Source organism: Eleutherodactylus coqui, chromosome 6 (assembly GCF_035609145.1).
Source record: "Eleutherodactylus coqui strain aEleCoq1 chromosome 6, aEleCoq1.hap1, whole genome shotgun sequence".
NCBI classification, from domain to species: Eukaryota; Metazoa; Chordata; class Amphibia; order Anura; family Eleutherodactylidae; genus Eleutherodactylus; species Eleutherodactylus coqui.
In genome coordinates, this window is record NC_089842.1 from 169,317,503 (window position 1) to 169,341,578 (window position 24,076).

The window sequence follows — 24,076 nt, forward strand, 5'->3', positions numbered from 1 at the left end:
GAGGTGGGGATTTTTCAATCCTCGGCCGGAAGAGATGATGAAGAGCAGTGCTGTGGACCGGGAAGAAGACACAATGAAGCTGAACAGCGTTTCTAAGGTGATGTATTTTGTTTTGCCTGCAGCTAGGGCTTAGTTTAGGGCTTTGATCGTAGGATTTCCTACTGCCAAAGTTGCATCACATGAAAACTGCGTTTTTGTGCGATGTGATGCAGCAGAGAGGAACGCACCAGGAAACATGGGCTACAAAACCTCGCGAGTTGCGTGCATATCGCGAGACCCACAAGGATTTTGACTCGCAAAGTCTCATGCTACAAAACATTGCAAAAGTGAAGGAACCCTATGAAAAGCATGAGCTTCACATACATGGGATTTGTAGCATTGTCGCATCGCGAGAAAACCAATGAATATGGCACAGCCTATATACAAAAATAACTGTAATATATATTTGCCAAAAAGTTTATTACTTAGAACCAGCATTTCGAGATATATGAGCCTCTTCCTCACTACTTGCTGGGGATACACGTCCCTGATTGTGTATCTTAAATTAAAGTTCTTTCGGCCCAGGATCCCATGCCATACAAACCCCGCTCACCCAGGACAGAACTGTACGGCCTAGAGCATGAAGGAGTTAACCTCACACATCCAGGCGGTGAACTGACCATTGAAGGTATTGGCTCACAGCCCCCTATTCAGTTATTAACCCAACTGTATTATAGCTACAGTGGGTATTAAGGCATGCATGAGTCTTTAATGTCCATAAACCAAGATGATGCAATCCTAATTTTTGTCCTCATTAGATACATGCCATACAAGAATAGTAACTTGATTTGTTTTTAAATCCATGTGACCCATTTCTCAATCAATATGATTTACAGCAGTTCATACCTGGAGCGATGCTCTGATAGTTTCCGGGTCTGTTGGCTCCAAATTGTCCAGGTTAGAGGACACTTGTTGAAGGGCTTGTTTCACAGCAAAGAAATCGCCCTTCAGAGCTTCTCGGCCCTCAAGTTCTGTGTGAATTTTCTGCTTAATTTTTTGAGATTTTTGTAGAAGTCTATATTTAAAAGAATTTTAAAAAAACAGTCAATTTCTTTGTCGTATGCCCACATATTGAGAGATAAGAAACAGATTCCATCCTACAATGGGTTCAAGAACCTAGTCATTTTTATTACAGTAAGGCCTCATTGTCCACAGGTGGGTTGGATTCCGCCCGCAGGAGCCTGCAGCGGGATCCGACCCTGCCCGCGGTAGAGAACACTTTTTTACCTGTGCGGGTCTTCTGCGTCCACGTCCGGATCTTCTTTCTTCTGTACTTCTTTTTTTACTCCTGCTTTCCCGCGATATCCATGGCCCGTCTGCAACTGAATTGCAGGCAGGCCGCGGATCAGATGGCTTCCATTAACTTCAATGGAAGCTGTCTGTGACAGATCTGCAGCAATAGAAGGTCCAACATACAAATCAGAATGCTTTAATTAAGCTGCGGACACCCATGCATCCCTATGGGTGGCTTGAACTGTGGATCGTCCACGCAGGTGTCCCATGCGGATTCCGCAATTCAAACCCACCCGTGGACATTGGGCCTAAGAGACAATTCCCACACTCGTATTCCATGGGCAGCATACAGCCCCATTTTAGCCTATGCAACTATTCACATGCACGATTTTTAATACTGACAGATAGTCTGTGTAAAAATTAATAAATCGCTGAATGTCCTATTCTTGTGGTGTTCATGGGCAACAATTAGGACATACATTGTGCAGTATCTGTGGAGATCAGGCAGCATACAGCTGGGTGTCTGTGTGCTGTATGATGCAAGTTGTGTCTGAGTTTCTTTTTACAAGGTCAATCCTCCATCGATTTTAACAAGCATTGATCAATGTTTACATGCGGCAGGGGATTGCTGATATGGGGACAATATAATCATTTTACCCCGATACAGACTACTTTTGTTGGCAGCACATCTTCCTGTTTATAAGCCCTCCCATATACAGATGTTTTCGTACAGTGTTTAACTCTGCCTTTTCGCAGTACAACGCTCTTATTCATTTGAATGTGGCTGTTCACACAAGCATCTTCAACGCTTCGCTTTGACAGCGCTACATGTTCTATCTTTGGCCGTTTTCAGCCCTGCGTCGCCCATTGAAAAGAATGGGCCGCGGTTTGAGCACTGCTGAAAACGCGGCACAACTTGATGCCGTGTTTTAGACAACGTCAACCGTACACCAAAATATAGGCCCTACCTCAAAAATCAGCTTTAGCTACACTAGGGGCCTTTGGGGAAAAAAATTTTAAATTCTCACCTAGCAGGTGCCGCCGGGCCCCCGCCGCTGATCTCTGCCACCACTCCATGCTTCCCCTGCATGGACAGATCCTCTATTGCTGGTAGTGAGGTTTGAGAACCCCGCCTTCAGCAAAAGATTACTGTAATTGGTTCTCGACGCTGGATCGATACACTGGCTGGCTGGCTCCGATTGGCTGAAGCCAGTGCCGAGAACCAATCACAGCAATCTCTTGCTGGAGGCGGGGTTCTCAAACCTTGCTACCAGCAATAGATGATCTGTCAGTGCAGGAGAAGCCTGCAGCAGCGCTAGAGATAAGCGGCAGGGACACGGCGGCACCTGCTAGATGAGTATTGCTTTTTTTCCAGCTTCCTTGGCTGCATTTTCAGCGCTGCTGAAATCGGGCTGAAACCACAGTAAACGCAATGTTGAAAAACACTGCGTTTCTGCAAACTCCTTTGTAAGGGAGGCGTAACAGGAAGGATGTGGTGCCAACCAGAGATCATTTTTATGACTGTATGTAAGGTCCAATCAGCCGATAAACGAGCACTTGTAGTTTGATCACAGTTGGTAAGCCACATTGTAGAGACCACTGATCTACAGAAGAGCTGGATTTTAAAAAATTGCACTCTGGGTAACAAAGTAGGACCTCCCACTTTTCCCATTTTCTCCATTTTTTTTCTCGGAATTTCAACCCATGTAATACCACCATGTAGTGGTAAAATAATACAACCATAAACAGCCCACATGATACCAAACATTGGCTACAATTAAGAGCCTGCATATTACCACTGTTCAGTTTCCAAATAATACCATTATACAAAGCTGGTAATCTATATTTGCTCCTGGGGTTCCAATTTTTGAAAGCCTTAGGAACTGGGGGGTCCTTGGAAACTGCCCATTTTGCTACTCCACTAAAACTAGCCCTGATATAGAGGGATCCTATTCTAAAGTCCACTCCCCATTATCCATTTTACCGAGTACATATGTTATGTAAAGTGTTGTGTTATTATGTCTGTTGTTTTGGATACTATACTTAGGATCAATCTGGTAACAGGATGTTTGTGTCAGTAAATCCGAACACAAGAGACTGGTACAATTATGTGAAGAGCCCAATTTAGAGTCTGGCAGGTAATGTTGTATAATACTGAAACACTATATAACTCAAAATATCTTTCATTTCACATGAATACGTCATTGCAACATATCTGGCTGAGAAGTGCCCGTTTCCATTAGTCTAGCTAAATATTTCAGTGCTCAGTATGTGTTCTCCCACGAATCTGTATGGTGCAGAATTGTACCCAGGCTTTCATGCACTTGGGGCACATACCCCACCAGCAACCCCCTAGTTATAACACTGGTATAGTGAACATAATCCCTCTGCCCCACACACACACCAAACCAGGAGATCTGCACTCCAAGACCTAATTTCTACACAGGTGGAGGCTTAGTATGTTCACTGATGACTACATGCTGTATGACACCCATTGAAGCTATAGGACTCTTAGAGGTTTGCATACTAAGATAGCAGCCTTGGAAGAAACTAAGAATCCATCTAGTAACATAGTAACAGTGTGTAAGGCTGAAAAAATACACATGTCCATCCAGATCAGCCTATTATCCCCCACAATGCAGATCCAGAGCAAGGCAAAAAAAAACCCAAAACATAGGGTAAAAGCCAATTTTCCTCATTTTATGGGGGAAAAATTCCTTCTGGACCTAAAATCTAGCAATCAGAATAATCCCTGGATCAACAACCCTTCTGAAGTAATCAGTGACTATAACATGTAACATTGTTGTTCAATCCTTTATCCTATAGGGGCATTTACTCTCCCATTACCCTAGACAACTAATGAAGCAAACATTAATGCCTCCACTATCATAGTACACCAGGGAGGAAGACACTAATCACTTGATTGTCCTAGACTACTACCGGTAAGGATGGTGGCATAAGGCCCTCCACTACCTCAGACTACCAAGGGCGTTGGTACTTAGTCTTTAAAACATGGTAATTTCTTTCAAAGGAGGAATCCATGCACCTTTTAGAAGGGTGTAAAATATCATTAAATCAGTGGTAAGAGGTCTGAAATGACCATTAGCTGCAAAGGTTTTAAATGTGGTATTGAGCTTTTTGAGGCCCAATGGAAATTCTGCACCAGGACTCTTCAACCATCATGTGCCTTCTACAAGCGTTACATTATAATGCACTTCTATTATAGCTCAGCACTGAGCTGTTAAAGTATTGCTGTCCTCTTAAGCAGCATAGGGGCCTTTGGGCATCCTGAGACACCAGGGCCCTTGTACAGCTTTAAATGATAAGAGCTCTTTTATACAGACCAGTTTGGTCGTACAGAAGAGTGTAGACAGCAAAGATCAGCACTCATCTACTGGGCTCTTACCCAGGCCAATTCAGACTATTAGGGGATGAATAATGATTAACATGATTGTTCGTCTTCTTCCAGCTGTTCTTAAGTGGCTGACCAGCCAACATTTTTATGCTTGCATAAATGAGCCAATCAGTTGGCAAACGTGCATTTGCTCATTTTTTGGCTGATCATTCGTACATTTATATGGCCCAATAAAAGAATGTTTCAGGAAACATTTTTGTTTGATTAGTGGGCTATGTAAAAAGTCCATAAAGATGTTGTCTTACCAAAGCCAGCTGCATCCTCAGGATTGGCTTTGGTGAGATGACCCCCTTAGGTCTGCAATGTAGCCACACCATTGTCTACATATAACAATCATAAGCTTACATTTCACACTTGTCTTCCATTGAATGGATTTCTTTGATCACCGTAGCCATCTCCATTTCCATGTTGGCCTCTGGTTTTCCCAAAATATTCTTAAGTCGACACATCAAGAGTGACAGCTGCAGCTGCTGCATTTGCACATTCTCCTCAAACCGGCTAATTTCAATCATCGAGTTCAGGAGTTTGGGAGTTTTTTGTTTCATCTCAGGTCTATCCAAGATTTCTTCTTGACAGTTATCCAGAAGTATAACCTCCCGCTCCATCTGTAAGATAAGATTCTCATGGAAAGTCTAGAAAATCAGGCAGTGTAACAATATTGCTAAACTAGTTTCTTCTTCACTGCCTTCCTGAACATATCAGATCATCAACTGTGGAAGATTATAGAATTTAAAAACTACATTTTAAAATGACATTTTTCAAGAATTTTAATTGATGGCCTATCAATGTATGATCATAAGGGTCCCACCATTGGGGACTCCACCAATCAGGACAAAATGAGTCTGATTGCATGACTAAAGAGCCCAGCGACATCGCAAAATAATAGTAGTTAATGCAGTCACATTGTGGCTAGCAAGAAATGCAAACTCGCTGGATTTCTTGTGATTGTTGGTGACAGTAATTGTGAGGTTGGAGGGCTACACTGCGATCTTTGACTGTGTGACCTGTGTAACGGCGAAAGCTGCTGCATAGCACTCGCCTTATCCAGGCACCTTGCTGTATATACAAGTAGTACTGCTAATTCAGTTCACTTTTATGGACTGAGCTATAGTAACAAACACCCACACATAAGGCACTGTGCCTGGATATACAAAGGGCTGCAGCTATTTTGTTTCGATTCATAGGGTTTCCTTCTACATCATTTCTTCAGTTTTCTGATTATGCATTCAATGCAGTCAATTAAAGGTCCCTGACAATTCACGTAATGTTAGTACACATTATTTTTATTGTCCGATGTCCTAATAAAATGCTCACTCCAATGAAAAATACATTTCATCTATATATATAAAATTGAATGTATGTCTGTCTGGTGTCTGTCTGTTTGTCCTTTATGCGCTACTACACCATTCATCCAATCGCCATGAAACTTTGGGAAGTTGTTGAGTACACTCCTGGGAAGATTATAGGCATAGTACATCTATCCTATGATAAATGGCGCGCGTGCGAGCATCGTCGACAGTTACCCCCCCCCCACATAGATCGTTTGATTTCCATCATTGCCACTAATTTTCTCACTTCCCAATGTCATAGAAACGTGAAATTTGGCACGCGCATTGATTATGTCATAGATAGGAAAAGTTCATGGGTCCCAACTTGATTATTCAATTCTAAGCGCCAAAGAATTAGCGTCCAAATTTTACTTACGGAATCTAATTCTCTCACTTTCCAATGTCATAGAAACTTAAAATTTGGCACGAACATTGATTATGTCATAAATAGGAAAAGGTAACGGGTCCCAACTCGATTTAATTCTAAGCGCCAAAGAATTAGCGTCCAAATTTTACGTACGGAATCTAATTCTCTCACTTCCCGATGTCATAAAAACTTAAAATTTGGCACAAGCATTGATTATGTCATAAATAGGAAAAGTTCAAGGGTCCCAACTCCATTATGCAATTCTAAGCGCCAAAGAATTAGCGTCCAAATTTTACGTACGGAATCTAATTTTTTCACTTCCCAATGTCATAGAAACTTGAAATTTGGCACGAGCATTGATTATGTCATAAATAGGAAAAGGTAATGGGTCCCAACTCGGTTATTCAATTCTAAGCGCCAAAGAATTAGCGTCCAAATTGTACGTACGGAATCTAATTTTCTCACTTCCCAATGTCATAGAAACTTGAAATTTGGCACGAGCATTGATTATGTCATAAATAGGAAAAGTTAATGGGTCCCACATCGATTATTAAATTCTAAGCGCAAAAGAATTAGCGTCCAAATTGTGCGTACGGAATCTAATTCTCTCACTTCCCAATGTCATATAAACTTGAAATTTGGCACAAGCATTGATTATGTCATAAATAGGAAAAGTTAATGGGTCGCAACTCGATTATTCAATTCTGAGCGCAAAAGAATTAGCGTCCAAAGTTTCTGTAAGAAATCTAATTCTCTCACCTCCTATGTCATCTATATATAAAAACGAATGCATGTATGTCTGTCTTCGCAGCAACGCGCGACGGGTAAGCTAGTTTAATATAATTTCACAGGACTTAAGCTTGAAATTTGTTAAATCAAGATTTTATGATGAAAAAGTGTACATTTTACCACATAGGCTTATGCGTTTAATTGAGAGAGGTGGCTTTGAGCTGCTAGTGTGGATGTAGATGATGAGGCATGAAGTTTGTTGTAGATGCTATGGTGAGGATGAGTGAGTGTGAGGCATAGCATGTAGGTGTACATCTTAGCCTGATGTGGTGCGGTTTGTTATCAAAAGAACTCTGTCCTCCTGTGCATGCATTATGTAACTACATGCTATGCCTCACACTCACTCATCATCATCACCATAGCATCTACAGGATGTACCACAAAAAAATAGCCCAGCACCACTCTTAGGAAAGTAGCCTGTGCTTTTGAAAGCAGGCAGGTGTCACATGGGTGTAGGCGCATTTACGTGCAGATTTGAACTGCATATTTATGCAATGTGCATTTTCGTTTTTCTGCCCTTGCATACATGTTGTACTGTTCTCTGTGCATGTGCATGTCGTGCCCATAATAACCAATCACAGGTATAACAAGCGCACCACATAGGGCTAAGATGTATACACTGTATATTATCAAACAAGAGAAAATAAATAAATAATATACATACACACACATATTAACTATATACATACACACACACACACATATATATATATATATATATATATACATATACACACACACACACACACACACACACACACACACACACACTTTCTGTTACAGATTTTCCCTTTTTTTTTTTGCTTTTAACATTTCTAGGTCAGTCTTTATTGACCCAATTGACAATCACCTAGCAATACACCTACCATAAGGCTGGGCTCACAGCGGAGCCCAGCCGGTAACCATGACTACCTGCTTTTTCTGTAATGCAGATGACCACGGTGGCTCGCCATTGGTCATGTGCAGTACTTTTTTTTTTCCAATTTTCGTATTTCCCAAGCCATTGCTGAGCGATGACGCGAGTCTTTGCAGCCTATAAGCAATGTTAATTGCTTATTAGTTGCGGATCGGACAGCCTCCATTGACTCCAATGGAGGCCATCCGCGGCAAAATAGAGCATGCTGCTAATTTGCCTCCCCTCACGGAATCCAGCATTAATGGGATAGGTGTCCCATTATAAAAAATTCTGAATTAAAAAAGGGTGTACATAGTATAGAGGCAACCTCTGCAGCTGCTATGGCACCCCAGAAAAGAAGAAGGTCTGTTGGTCTTGTCCTTATTAGAGATGAGCGAGCATACTCCCTAAGGCTAATTACTCGATCGAGCATTGCCCTTAACGAGTACCTGCCCGCTCGGAAGAAAAGATTCGGTTGCTGGCGGTGGGCGGGGAGCTGCAGGGGAGAGCGGGGAGGAATGGAGGGGAGATCTCTCTCTCCCTCTCCCCCCCCCCCCCGTTCCCCCCTGCTCATGGCCGCAACTCACCTCTCACCCGCGCCGGCAGCCGAACCTTTTCTTCCGAGCAGGAAGATACTCGCTAAGGACAATGCTCGATCGAACAATTGTCCTTAGCGAGTATGCATGCTCATCTCTAGTCCTTATATTAATAGGGATATGATTTCCAGGTGCTTCAATGTTAGAAAACAAAAAAGAAAATACACTCAAGCCATGAAAATGCTATGGGTTTGGATGGCACCAGGACCTTCTGCTGCAGGTGGTTAGGGGTGTGTGGTGGTATCAAGCAGAATCTTATGGGCTTAATTTGTATGCTATGAGGCTCCTCCATGATCTATGTATATCACAGTCCATAGAAATGCAGATATATGACTTGAATGGGCAGATAAACCACAAGAAAGCCCAAAAACAAAACTTTAAAACAAATACCGAACAAATTTTTTTCCCCAGTTTTCTGAAGCTCTAAAAAAATTGCAGTTCTGTGCTGGAGACAAGTGCTGGATTTTCAGATTTTCTAGATTAACCCCTTGAGTGGCACGCCCGGAAAGTTTCCGGGACGAGCTCCACTGCCGATAGTGATATCACTTTGGGAGCTGCAGAGAAGAATGCCACGAGCTGTGACAGTGTGCTCTGCCTGCACAGTCCCACAGAGAACAAAGCAAGGGCTTTGAAAAACCAGAAGAAGATATTGCCGATATGCCGGCAATCTCCTGCTTCTAAGTCTCCTGCTTTGTTTATAGGTTGCCATAGAGACCATTGGCTTGTCAGAAGCAAGCCGAGGGTCTCTGTGGCAGGGAGAGCTGGTGCTTGGCTGTCAGAGGACAGCTAGGCACCAGCTCTTACAGCAGAGATCAGAGAAAACTTCCGATCTCTGCTGTGTTAACCCTTTGTATGCTGCAGTCTATGTTACTGCAGCATGTAAAGGGTTGTCACCATCGGACCCCCGGAAAGTGATCAGTGGGTCCTGATGGGTCCCTGTGGAAGTTCCCTAAAGGGACAAAAATAAAAAAAATAAAAGTTTAAAAAAAAACAAAAAGTAAAAAAATTGTAAAATAAAAATAAAAACACTTGTCTCCCTTTACTTTGTAAAAAATGTAAAATAAAATCACACATGTGGTATCCGTGCGTCGTAATGACCCAGAGAAGGAAGTTGGTACATTATTTAACCCCTTAATGACATGGCCCCTTTTTTTCTTTTTTCTCCATTTCTTTTTTTCCTCCCCCCGTTTAAAAAATCATAACTCCTTTATTTATCCATCGACGTCGCTGTATGAGGGCTTGTTTTTTGCGGGACGAGTTGTGTTTTTCAATGGTGCCATTTAAAGTACGATATAATGTACTGAAAAGCTTTTACAAAATTCTAAGTGGAGTAAAATGAAAAAAAAAATTACATTTCGCCATCTTTCAGTGCGTCTTGTTTCTACGGCGCACAAACTGCAACAAAAATGACCTGATAACTTTATTCTATGGGTCAGTGCGATTTTTTTTGCAGTAGTGCTTGTATTTTTTTCAAAGACATTTAATTATTTTAAATTATTTTCTGCTGCATCTTCTGCGCGCAATATCTTTTTATTTTTCCGTCGACGTAGTTAAGCGAGGGCTCATTTTTTGCGGGATGTCCTGTACTTTACGTTGGTACCAATCCGGAATACATACGACTTTTTGTTAGTTTTTTTTTTTTGCATTTTTTCTGGGAAACAGAGTGACTGAAAAAGTGCATTTGTGGCGTTCTTTTTTTTTTTTTCAGACTACGTTCACTGTACAGGGTAAATAATGCACTACTTTGATAGATCAGGCATTTACGGACGCGGCAATACCAAATTTGTATTTTTCTTTTAGGATTTAGATTTTTTTTATTATAGATATGGCAAAAGGAGGGTGATTTAAACTTTTATAACTTTTTTTTTTTAGAGTGTGAAGAAGTCATGAAAAAGAAAAATAACTATTACAATTTGGTATTGGCATAATCGTACTAGCCTGTAGAATTACTTCAATGCATTATTTATACTGCTCAGAGAATGCAGTGAAAAATAAAAATAAAAAACACGCCAGAATTACAGATTTTGTTAATCTTGCCACTAGAAAAAATTGAATAAAAAGCGATCAAAATATTCCCAAAAAATAGAAAAATGAAGACTAGAGTTCATCCTGCAAAAAACAAGGCCTTCTAGAGTGCCAGCAATGGTAAAATAAAATTAATACGGCGCTTGGAATGTGGCGATACAAAAGCAAATCTTTAAAAAAAAAAAAAAAAGCTTAAAATGTACAAAAATAGCGAAACATAAAAACTGTATAAACTTGGTATAACCGAAATCGTGGTGACTCAGAGAATAATGATATCACACTATTTATTCTGTATGTTCAACGCCGTAAAAATAAAATCCAAAAAACAAATGGCAGAATTTCTTTTTTTCCCGCCAATCTCCCTACAAATGTTTTTACAAAAGTTATGCAATACACTATATATACCCAAAAATGATGCCATCAAAAAGTACAACTTGTCCCGCAAAAAACAAGCCCTCATATGGCCATGTCAATGAAAAAAGGAAAAAGTTATGGCTCTTGGAACACAACTGCAAAATTAGTTGAAATTCAATGATTAGACCATTTAAAAAACCTGCCCTGGTGGGTACGACAGGGAGGTAAGAAACCCGCCACTCAAGGGGTTAAAGGAATTTTTAGCATATGAAAATACTACCGTAGATACTAATTTATCGTTGTGATATTGATGTACTATTTTGGGAGACATTAACCAGAAAATATGTTCAATTACCAGTTCACTAATTAATTTCCACTCTTGCTTTAACTCATCGCAGTGGAGTTGCCAGTCTCTGCAGACACCCAGGAGATACAGCCATCTGTCCCATAATGAAGCCACAACTTTGTCAAATAGCAAGACCTCATCCTGGCAGAGAGCACTCAGGTCGCTGGCTGCTTGTTGGAGTTGCAGTAATTCTTCTTCATACGAGTTTACTTTTGTCACCATGCTCTGTGGAAAACACCCAGAAATAAGAATCATAATGTAAGTAGCTGTTGGGGTTTATCACAAACATAGAATATTGGCAGCAGGAAAAACCACATGATCCATCAAGTCTGTTCTTATATTATTTCCTTCTTAGGCCCCCTGCCCGCGGCAGTGTATTCGCCGGTGGTAAACCGACAGCGAATCACGCCGGCCGACCCTTTACATAGCATTGCTATGGAAAGCATCGGCACCTGTCCACGAGTGGTGAAGCATTGTGATTCTCCGCTCACAGCAGGGCAATTCGCAGCATGCTGCGAATTGCCCCGATTCTCCGCGGTCAGCCTATCTATTATAGATAGGGCTGACCGGCGGAGATTCGGCGGCGGCTCCCACTGCGGGATACCGCATCGCCTGTGGACAGCCGGCCTTACTTTCTTCCTAGGATAGATCTATGCTTATTCCAGACATGTCTGAAATCATGTAGTGTTGATTTTCCAACAACAAAAGGTAATCAGTATCCGGGTACGTTCAAAATGTAGCACTTTTTGGTGCGGATCTGCACCAAAATCCAAGCATATTTTGCAATGCAGATTTTGGGACAGGTTTATACCAAAATGCACACCATTTACATACAAGGTTTTCGATGCGGATCCACAGTCGATTTCTCCCTTTAAATTGAGAGTATGTCATTCAATAGGTCATTAATAGCAGATCTGCAGGGTCTGACACCCCCATTAATCAGCTCAGGTGAAGGGGCTTACAACTGGCTAGACGTTTCAAAACATAGTCTATTCTGCAGTGGCCCAGTAACATGCTACAGCTCTCTCCCATTTATTTCCATTGGATCGAGTTGTTCTGTCATACCAGGTTACTGCAGAATGGATGGCGATTTGAGATTTCTGGCCAACCACAGGCTCTTTCACATCAGCTGATCGGTGGTGGTCCCAGGTCAATAACAGTCAGTAGCTATGGACCAGAAGACCCTTTCACTTAGATTTTAAGGGGATCTCCTTAAGACAGAATCTATACTCTGGTCTAAGAGTCTACACAGTTTTTTGCCAAGTGTGGTCAGCACGGGACCGATGAGCCTCAAGCATCAACTGGCCTGGTGAGAAGTGGAGTGGAGTCTGGCCAACAAGCCATGCTAGAGTTGTTGACCCTTAAATCCTGACATCTTGACATGTGTTGGCTGTGGGCCTGTTTGGGACTGTGAGCCTGAGGAAACCCCCTAAAAGTAACCCTCCAAAGATGTTCAAACTGCTGACTACCTGAAGCATACTGTGCATAGTATGAATCAGTAGTCTAAGACACTACATGCTGCTCTGACAGGTCAGCACTGGTTAATCAAACCAAGTGTAGTGTCTTAGACTAATGATATCCATACTAATACACAGTGTACATCAGGCAGTCAGAGAAGCAACCTGGTTTCTCCAGGTCCGGACGGTTGCTTTAATCAAACGTGTTCCTGGAGTACTTGCTTGGGTTCAAACTGCTATATGGTGGGAAAGTTTATACTGTGGACTCAGCAGAGCCCTGAGGAAAGCTACGGTTGTCACCAAAGGCTGTGAGTGCGCTAACCCAAGGGCCCCCTCCAATGTGGGCTGCCATATAACAGCCAAAGTATGCCCACCAGACACTGTAACTACCAAATTGTGTATGCCCTCTTAGAAACACTGTAAACAATATGCGATGTGTCCTTTTTGAAAGCCTGTTCCATGAAAATAGAACTTTTATCTTTCAAGTTCTGTACCTTTAAGAGACTCCGACAGCCAAGCTCTGTATCCACTAGTGCCTATAACCACCAAGCCTAGTGCCTTACTTTACCCATTTATATTAAGCATACATATTTCCCAGCGCTGTATAGAAATTGTCATCACGTTCTTTAGTCCCTGACCCCAATGAGGTTCACAACATAAATTCTTAATTAGCCTTTTAGTATGTTTTTAGAGTATGGGAGGAAAACACAGTGCCTTATACTGTAACTACTAAGTCTTGCACCTAGTGTTGGTGCAAACATTATTCAAGTTTACGTCCGCCTCTACAGTGGCCATCCTTGAGCCCTGTTGCAAGAGTGAGGGGCAATACACAGAACTAACCCTCTTACAAGCAGACAATCTGGATAAGTATTGCTACACAGTAAAGCTATACAGTTAGTTTGATTGTAAAAAATTTCAACAAGGTCAACCAACAGAACTGGAGAGGTAGTGGATGAAACAAAACAAACTGCATGCTGGAAAGGCACAGCTTTTGATAGGTGATCAAAAATAGATCTGTCACCAGGGACCCCTGCTGATCAGCTATTTGCTGGGCTGCTGCACTCATGTACTGAGCTGATATCTACAGGAAGCAGATAGATCCATTCCCAATCTACTGGCCAATTTTGGTATTATAGGTAAAGTTCAAATACATTTCAATTGGAACTTGGCCTGCCAAAGCAAGCCTGGCCACTGCAGTGGGAATGGAGCTGTCTGCTTCCTATAGAAATCAGCTCTGTATATGAGCATAGTGGCATGCCAAACAGATGAATGACCGGTGTACCACATGATGAATCCCTGTTGATCTACTACTGATGACCTATCCCATTGTATACCATTACAGTGGCATAGATCAGAGGTATACATTGGGAAATATTTGCAGCGTTTACTTGCAATAGAATGCTCGAACTTGATATGCACAGTGTCTTAACGGTACGGAGTGAAATTTGTCCTGTATTTGAAGTTTCCATAGCTTATAATACCTTATTGACAGGGCATAAAAGTTTTATCGATAGTGAGTACATCCCTCATTCCTGAAATCCCCCGCCCAAACTTCCAAACCCTGAATTACCAAGGACTATTATTGAACTTGCCTTGCTTTTTTCCCATTGGACCAAAGCAGCTTTGTAAGATGCCGGCTTTTGAGAAAAGGAATCTTGGATAATGGCTTCCATCTCTTCAAGATGCTTGCAAATTTTCTGCTTATTACTTTTGAACAGGAGGTGCTTTTCACGGTAACTAGAAAATAATAATGAAAGAGTTGAGCAGTATAAATTCATACAGATCAGTTCTGCTGCATGATATGTTATCCATCATCTGCCTTCTTTGTCCTGTTATCATGAGAGAAATAGCAGCCATTTTGGAATCACATTTCATTTGGAGCACCGGCTAAAGATCAGAAAGAAATGCATGTCTGTTTCAATGTGGGGGAACGGGTTTTACTAACTCAAGGTTAACCCCCCCCCCCTTCCCTTTTAATTTTTTTTTTTTTTACTTCTAAAGCGTCGGGCCTCAATAGAAAGTACAGCACAATGCACCATGTAATGCAAGTCCAGCTCTGCCCAAAGTGCTCGGAAAATGAACAACCTTGTAGAAATCTAACAGAAAGAATGGGTTCACACCAGAGGTGTACTGGAAGCTCCTGGGCCCCAATACAAAACCTATAACAGGGCCCCAACTATAATGCTATATTCATGGTAATGGGCTCCCTATATGGAAAAAAGACTCCTGGGCCCGGGTGTAATTGCATCCTCTGCATCCCCTATAGTTACACCACCGGTTCATACCCTTGTGAGACTTTCAATAAGGAGATAAGTGGGCAGGTCTTAACTAAAACCGGCAGAAGTTTGCTTTAGGAAAAACATTGGCGGGAGATTTCTGCTACAGCAAGTGTCTTCTGAAGTAAAGTAAGCCCAGCCCAATATTGTTTCACATTACGCATTGTTTGGGAAAGAGAACGGATGCTCCCTGGGACAATTTTTTTTCTTTTGAACGGTGTTGTAGGACAGAGCGGTATCAAAAGAAGAGGATTTTATAATGGTGTCATTTTTTAAAATGCAAACGAGGCAATCTTAGAGCCTAAGAATAGTATTCATCTTAGTGGTGTAAATAGATAAAAGAGAGCCCCACAGCAAAGAGCAAACTGGAGCTCCTTCTGCTGCTGGTTGAGATGGACGTCCATGATGCTTGTGTGTGCCCATATCCCGTTTCCTTAACCGTTTGATTTCCCACATGCCTGTTTGCAAACATTATAGGGCTCTGTGTTTAGGGAGCGCAAGCACAGGTCCTCAACACCTATTTGCCAATCTCACACGACAAGATTTGAATTGCGGATTTCATAGGGATTGAAATGCATGTGGTTTCGAATTTTCCTTCCCATCTGCAGGTACGAATTGTGTATTTTGCGAGCGGATGAAAAAAAAATCGCAGCATGCTCTATTCTACTGTGGAATCCGTGACCATAAAGCCTATTGTGCTATATGGTCGAGGATATACCTGCAGCCCATACACAATGTCATCGCTAAGCAATTGCGCAGAAAATACAAACAAAACAAAAAAAAGCTGTACTGCGTATGGCCACCTGTGTGTCTCCGTGGTCATATGCAATACAATTACACGCCATACGCAAGGCAAACGACTTCAAGGCCGGGTTTTTGAGTCAGGCAGGGACTTCCAAAACGTTGATCCAGGGCTTAGTCTGACTGCCATTATGAGTCAGGAAGGGATTTTTTCCCCCATTGAGCTAAATTGGCTTCTGCCTCATTGTTTTTTTTTTTTTGCTTTCCTCTGGATCAACAAAGGGGGGTGGAAACAGGCTGAACTAAATGGACATTGTAACATACTATGTTACTATGATCGGGCTACCGCCTCCCGCATGTGGAATCCGACCCAGTCGTGTGAGCCTGGCCTTAAAGTGAGAGGTAACACTTTATCTGCAGGGGCCCTGTTAAATTAAACCGAGGGTCGCCTCTACGTCTTCTACATAAACAAAGGAAATCAGTCTGAGAAGAAACTAACCTGGCTAACGTAGATTGTTTTCTTTCTAGCATCTCAGTCAATAACATGTTCTTGCTGGTAATCTGATTCAAAAGGTCATCCAGTCGCTCTTGATCTTGTGGATTACAGTTTAATTTTAGCTGTTTCATGATAATATCAATTTCTGCTGTAGCAATATTTATTTCTTCTTGCTGTGCATTCAGGAAGTCTACATGGTCCTCTTGATTAATAAAATCCCCTGGATTTTCTTGCAATTTTTCTTCATACTGTCTGAAAAGTTCTGTAAGCTTAGCAATGGCATGCTGAAGATCTTGAAGAACATTAAAGTTTTTCGTAACTATGTCCTGTCAAAATAAAATCATTGTCAATGTGGCACTTTCTTAAGCCATGAACATTGATTAATATAAAGAACATATAAAAAATTTGCAAAACTGCAACTCTTTGTTCAGGAAATGGGACTTAGACTCAAAATGTGGCCACCGTGTGTTGAACATATATGAAATTCCATACCTAGTAATAACAGAAAAAAAGCTAAGATGATTAAGGTGCTAATTTAGGATAAAGGCCTCCTGTGCAAATGGTGGAGCCAACATATAAGGCAGCACATAGTGTGTCTGCAGCCCGACAATATGGAGGTGTAGGCAGTCTGTGTACTGCTATGCACAGTACAATAGAGGTATACTACTGTTTGACACTGGAGGCATACAGAGGTACTTTAGCCCCATAGATGGCTTGATATTACTCAGAGTATGGGGGGAAAAAAACAACACCATGGTGCAAGCAAGCTATGCAGTTTCCATAACTTCTATGGGAATTATAGAAAAAGGTAACAATGCCCACTCAGCTGTTTCCATAAGTCCTGACTACCCTTAGCCACAGCATTCAGTTGGGCTGAGGGCAGTAATATAAATAGGTATGGGTCTCAAAAGGTGGGACCCTCAGCTATCAAACTTTCATGGTATATCCAATGGATATACCATGAAAGTTTCAAATGGAAATAACCCTTTAAGAACTGGAACTTACGATATGCTGAGTGATTGTTTTCTCGACTTGTTTTCCAATGTCCTCTATTTCATTAAGATGTCCAAGCGATTCCTTAGTAGATGCCTGAGAGGAAATGGCCCTTGCAGCCTTTAATTCGGATTTGCATATTTCATCAAGTGCTTCAAGCCTTATAAGTTGCTCTCGGATCTTATAGCTATCCAACTTAACATCACATAGCTGCAGAAGAGCTTCATGAATTTTCTTTAAATTACTCAAAGTTTGTTCCAGTCGATCCTGCATACTTTTTTCCTTTGTGTGAAAAACCATTATCAGTCGACTGAGAGATTGGTGTAATCGATCCATATTTTCTGCTAGGGCTCTAACTGTAGGTTCTTCATCACGAAGAGCATCTTGGCAGTCATGTTTTACGTGTAACAAGCTCAGTGCTTCAGTGGCTAATACACTAATTTTCTTGATTTTTTTACATAAAACTTGAGCCTCTATAACGTCAAAATGTGTTCCACCGGCTAATGCTTCTCTTTGTACTGAATAACACATCACTTTGGCTTCTTCTAAAGGCTCTTGATAACTTTCTTTCATAGGTTCATTATGACCAAAGTGACTATTTCTATGCATCAAGAAACTTGGACATTTGTTCTGTAGATTATCAACAGTTAAACCATCCCAGTAAAGTCCACTATCTTCAAACAAGTCCTTATACCTCAATATCTCTGACAAGTGAACTTGAGATGATGAGATGGCATTTTGGGAAACTTGAAATTTCTTTTCAAACCCTTCCCCGGCTTGGTTTTCAGCCTTATCATGCATCTCGGGTTCAATAGGCTGCAATGAGCTCAATTCCCGACTAAGGGAAGTTGTTCTTTCTTGAAACTCATTACAAATGCTTAGCAATTTTTCAGTGTGCAAAAACTTCTTTTCCTCTAATCTCCGAATTCTTCTAGCTTTGGACTTAAGACATCTTAATATGTCATTTAAATATAACTGCTCTGAAATTTTAAGTTCCCCATGATAGCTTTGGCTGTTCCTGAGAAGTGTCAAGACAAGACCTTCAATTTCCTCCAACTCTGTAGTCTTGGCCTTTAGACAATTTAGCTGTTCACATAACTCAGCTGCAGTAAATATTCCTCTTTTCACTGTACTTGCTTCTTTTTCTAGACAATGCAGTAATTCTTTCAGCTTTTCAATTTCTGAAAAAAGTGCTCTCCTCATTTCCAGCCCAGATTCGAGCTTTTGTAATCGGTCAACAGATCGTATAATTTGTTCCTGATGGGATTCCTGCAACTGTTGTAAAAAAGACCAAATATCTTTGAATGCTGCTGGATCGATTGCTTGTGATATGTGTTTTGACTCCTCAATAACAGAGTTGACAGTAGACTTCCTGTCCAAAATTTCTTTGTGCATATTTTTGGAAATTATGATCTGTTCCTCTACATCTTCTGGCAGAAGAGCAATAGCCTGACCAAATGTGTGCTTGTTTTGTAATTTTTTTAGCCATATGTGTGAGTTATATAAAGGTTTCAGAAAATGGTATTGTTCTAGCAAAGCTTCTGGGGTCTGACAACGAGTCAGCTGTCGGTCCTTCACTCGTTCTTCCAAACTTTCAATTGAACTCTGCAGATTATCTAAAGAATATTCCAGACTCTTACATTCATTTCCACCCCCAAACCGCTTGATTTGCAAGTCGAATGCATTCCTTAATGAGGAGAACAAGTGTCTGATGGCTTCTACATCTGCAGAAAGAAGTAAAGATTCTTTCAGGAGATCCTCTGTAGAATCAGACGGTTGATCAAGCAAATCTTGTTGGTCTTGAATAATATTTTGCAAGTGGTCAACTTTCTGCTGAAGTAATTGAAGTTCCTCGGCTTCTTTCATAAGTCGATCATATTTTCTATGAATGCTGAGTTCCATTTGTTCCCAAAATGCTTCAAGTTGTCTGATAGCTACATCTATTTCATCTTTGTCTTTGCATGATATCCCGCAGCTACCAAAGCTTGACTGCTGAGCTTTCAACACACTTAAGGCTTCTTTTTCTTTTGCCAATTTATCAAGCAAATGACCCAATTTATGCAGATGAGTTTGGCAGCTTTCTGTTGATAACCTGGAATACAAAGATGGCTGAAGTCAAAGAAACCCCTAAAACAAGTAGGTTTCAATAAAACTCTCGGACGTTCATAACTAGGTAAATGGATTTACTTCTGTAGCAAGTCCTCATTTTCAGGTTTCCTGCATATGCATTGCATATTTGTGCTAGCCCATTCATTTTATTGGCCTATTGCGGTGCGTAGTATGCACCAAAATAGGACATGACGCATATTTTTTCTTGCGATCAAACATCACATGAACAAATACACACATGTGAACAAACCCATTGAAATCAATGGGTTCTATTCACTGTGTATTACGCACACAAACATTTTTGTTTTTGATATGCGGTTGAAATACGTCCGTGTGAACAAGCTCTTATGGTTTTGTTTGACAGATGTCCATAATGGTGTCCAGGGGGCTCTGTGCAGAAACAGTATATGAGCCCCTTACTCTTCAATATCAAACCCCTCTTATGACTCTCTAAGAATCCACCAGTAATTGTGAGATATGAAATTCATTAGCTTAGGTCATGACATGCAACTTAATAGAACCTGCTTTAAAAAGGTGGCAGTGGGTCTCTTACCTACCCCAGTGTAGCAGCATGGATTGCACATATGATATATCTGTCCCTTATAAGGTCTACAAGCCAGGATAATAAACATGCTGATTAGCTACTATGGCAAATCCAAAATACATAAAATCTATCAATTATAGGTTGGCTGGGCAGCATGTAACATCAGTACAATCGCAGAAAAACTCATCCGTCCTTTTAGAATGTTCCAAAAAGCTGGGAAACACACTACATAGGTTAATCTGAGAGTGCAGGGCAATCAGTTTTATCATTATATCTCACGGAATAACATCCTGTCATTTGACCCATATTGCTTTGCAGTCCTAGCCTAACTTACATTTTGGTATTCATTTGAAATACTCTATTTTGTGAGTTTTCTAGTTAGTCTGCAGATAAAAAGAAAGCTATAGCATTGCCTACACATTTCATCCCACCTTAGTTATCTACAATTCCTTTGTATTTCACAAGGACTATCAACTACTGCCCGCTGTGGGCTAAGGCCTATAGAAGAAAATTTACATTCAGCAATTCAATAAGTTAGGATTTTGCATCTTACATTTTTAGATTTTCTTTCTCCTTGCTTAACATTTGGTAGGATAGCCTGGCTGCACTTAAACCACTCTGTAAATTTAGAAATTCTTGATGCAGTTTTTGCTTTTTGGTTTTTAGTGCCATCAGTTTATTCAGGAGATCTTCATGGTCTGATGGTAAAATATGAGAATTTTGGACATCCTCATCTTGCATCTCCGACTGCAACTGTGAATCTGGTTGCTTTGAGAGATCATTACAAAGTTTCTAGGAAAAAATAAACAAGAAGAATTATGGAATAAAAATATTTGATTATAGAGGGACAATCCTAAAGATAGTGGCGATTGTAGCTTTTCTATGACTTGAGGCAGAAAGCCAAATAGCACCTACCTCAAATTATAGACAGAAAAGAACGAAGAGAATTTCGACATGCATGTGTGTAAAGTACACTGGAGCGGTGCTCTATGTGCCTTTTTTTTGAGGGGCACTTTAAACAAAACTGGAGTATTAAAAGCAGACAAAAGGCGGGACTTTGGCAAAAATGCTACAAACAGGTGCCAAGGTGGTATCAAAAATAAAAGAAACACTCATCACTTGTTAGCCAAACAAAGACCTGGAGGACTGCTGGGGTTTCAGCACTGGATCAGTGAGGAGAAAGAACATGTGATTAGGGTTTCTTTTACTTTGTTTACATTTGTATCTGTTTTCAATATTGGACAACCCCTTTCATAGTCCAAATAATTTTTTCATTATTAAAAATGAAGACAACCTCTATCTATGTGTCCTATTGGGGCATATGGACATCATAAAGGGGTGATCTTCTGCTTGGGATGCCCCCTCCAACTATAAGCCTGTATGGAGAGCTGTTAACGTAGGAGTGACTCCTGTTCTGACACATTCACGCCATCCTTGCAATACCTCCCATGGTAATATTTGGTGAGTCAAACCCTTTACGTTTATGGGGCTACCACAACAATCAGAACACTTATTTCATGCTTCAAAATTTTTCTTGTCGTAAGCAAAAAAAGGGTACAATTATATCATTTACTTCAGCATCTAGGTCAATGTAAACATATAAATTATCGTTACAATTAGACAAATTCTAATCTTTCGTAATGCGCAGAATTAGCAAAAGTGAATATGTAGTTAAAATCAGTTCTAGTACATACGCTAATAATTAAGCTGACTAACATAACTTATGTTATTCATACACATTAGAGAGCTGTTGGCCAAACAAGTTATCACCAATCTCTCTGGACTTCCCTGTAAACTTAGCTGGGCTGGAAGAATAAGCCATTTGTGGACACTTCCAACATCGAAGGCATAAAGGATAGCACAAATTAAATCAATCATCGTTGGAGGGCAAATGATGGACTTGGATTAGCGATCGCTGAATATATCAGATCGCCAATCATGCTGGAATTGGAAGTTACAGCAGATTTTAAAGGGGTTGTCCAAGAACTGAACAAAAATGACTACTGACTGTGAGAAACCAGTCCTAGGACAATTGAATGCATCTCTAGATTGGAGAGGAAATGGAACTGGGTAACATATGGAGGTCAGAGCCTAGTCCAACCCTGTTTCTTCCCGTCAGGCTTACCATTTAGCCAGACAAGAACAAAAAAATGAATAGTGTGGTGTTAGGTACCGCCATCTTCTGCACACTCCCTTCTCACTATGGTCTAGAGATGCAAGCATCCATCCTAGAACAGGTTTTTCAGAGATTGCACAGATTGCACCAATTTTGTTGTACAGTCCACTTTAGCTGTGCTGGTGTTAGTGCTATCCTGTGTGTGACCTACAACACCCCACCTTTACCTCCATCTCTGCGATCTCTTGGTCTAACTCTGCCACATTTAATTTGATTGGTTCTTTGGAAAACTTTTTGATGTTTTTCCTTAGGTCTTCCAATGAGAACTCCCATGGGTTATTTTCACGCTGCATTTTCGCATTTTCCGTAACAATACACAACTGAAAAAGAAGACAATAACATTCATATAAGAATAAAAACTGCAAGCACCTTACATCTTACTGTTCCAAAAAATAATGCTTGGTGATGGAATGTATTATATGAAATAGCCAACTTATAGGAAAACACAAAGGAAAAAAACAGCATCAGCAATTAGTTTAATAATTTCCAAAAGTTACATATATCTACATTTTGAGAGTACTGGATGCAATAGTTAATCGAAAGTGAAGAACTTAAAAAGAAGGTAACTGTTCACAATGTAGAGATTTCTCGTTGCCATTTTCTAACATTCATTTTCAGTTGAATCAGTTTAGAAGTGATGGGATATTGTTTGAAATATTACAGGAACAAGTACTACTTGAAAAGAAAAGACATGCTGTATGGAATTGAAGCAAAATGATGAGGCCTCTACTAACACTACTTACTTAGTCCCATGTTTGGCAGCTTATGTGTTAAAAACAGAAGGAAGTATGTTATGTAGGACGAGTCATATATGGCTTTGAAGATTTTTAAAATAAATATTAAAGAGTGCCCCGACACAGCCCCCACCTAAGAGTCAATGGCAGATAGTACAACCCAACAGAAGAAAGGAAAATAACAAGGATGGAGGCCGACGAGCACGAGACCCCGCCTCCTGAAAGACAAGAGATCCCTAGACAAGAGAGACTTCCTTTTCGCCGAGGAATCTTAGGGAATCACAAAACAGACTCAACCTGCTCCTACCTCAGCCTGCTGCCATACTCTTCAGGATCTTTAGAAGCTCCCCTGATGATGCTGCAATACTTAAGGCCAGGCTCTGAATCACTACCCAAGGAAGCTAGCCACCGAGGTTCATCACCCTACACCCACTGGAACAGAGCCCTATCTGCGCGCCCATTACTTCTCGAGCACGAGACCCAAGATGGAAAGGCTCACCCAGCTTATCCAGGACTCACGACAACGAAACCCCTTAGGTTGCAGCATGGGAGGACTCCCCCCCCCCCCCCCCCGTCAGCAGCATGTGCGCTGGAGGATACTATTTATCATCCACATTCCTCAGGCCCCTCCCCCCCCTTTTTTTTTCCTTTTCTCTCCATGCCTCTTCTCCTTTCTTTCCCTCCATTTCCCCGCCCTGCCAGGATACACGCATTAAGGTTTGGATGCCCACCACACAACCAATTTTTTTCTTTTCAGTCGCCGTGGAGGAGAGGAGCTACGTCCGAGAGACTCGACCCGCCTCAGCCGCTCCCCCACTAGGGACCGCAGCAAGTTCTTGCTGTAGAGACGTTAGTCGTTCGATAGCTAGTGTTTAAGTGTTTTCCACCCTAGGCTTTAAGTTTGTTATGTTCAAGTGGCTACCAGGTGGACCAATGATACCCCGTCGTCCTTCCCCCCACCTTCCCTCATGTGTGTCCCCCGCCCCTCCCCGCCTCCAACCCCAGGTACTGTACACGAGCGGGACTCAGTCCCCAAAAATTAACTGGCCAGCAGGTCATTCTCTTAATACGTCCAGATGGCACGACTAAATATATGCTCCTTCAACACAAAGGGGCGTAATAGCCCCAATAAAAGCAACCAAGTGCTGTACAGACTCCACAGG

The 24,076-nt window shown here is 41.2% G+C and overlaps 1 protein-coding gene across 1 annotated transcript in view; it reads right to left on the minus strand.

The window, feature by feature from the left end:
- SYNE2 (spectrin repeat containing nuclear envelope protein 2) overlaps nt 1–24,076 on the minus strand; it is a 351,232-nt gene that overhangs the window by 177,369 nt on the left and 149,787 nt on the right. The window contains exons 46-53 of the mRNA XM_066608185.1: nt 22,347–22,499; nt 20,557–20,795; nt 17,363–19,442; nt 16,361–16,683; nt 14,437–14,581; nt 11,397–11,612; nt 5,033–5,292; nt 886–1,054 (exon numbers count right to left, since the gene is read on the minus strand). Of these exons, the coding sequence (XP_066464282.1) occupies nt 886–1,054; nt 5,033–5,292; nt 11,397–11,612; nt 14,437–14,581; nt 16,361–16,683; nt 17,363–19,442; nt 20,557–20,795; nt 22,347–22,499 (3,585 nt within the window). The remainder of the gene's footprint in view (nt 1–885; nt 1,055–5,032; nt 5,293–11,396; nt 11,613–14,436; nt 14,582–16,360; nt 16,684–17,362; nt 19,443–20,556; nt 20,796–22,346; nt 22,500–24,076) is intronic.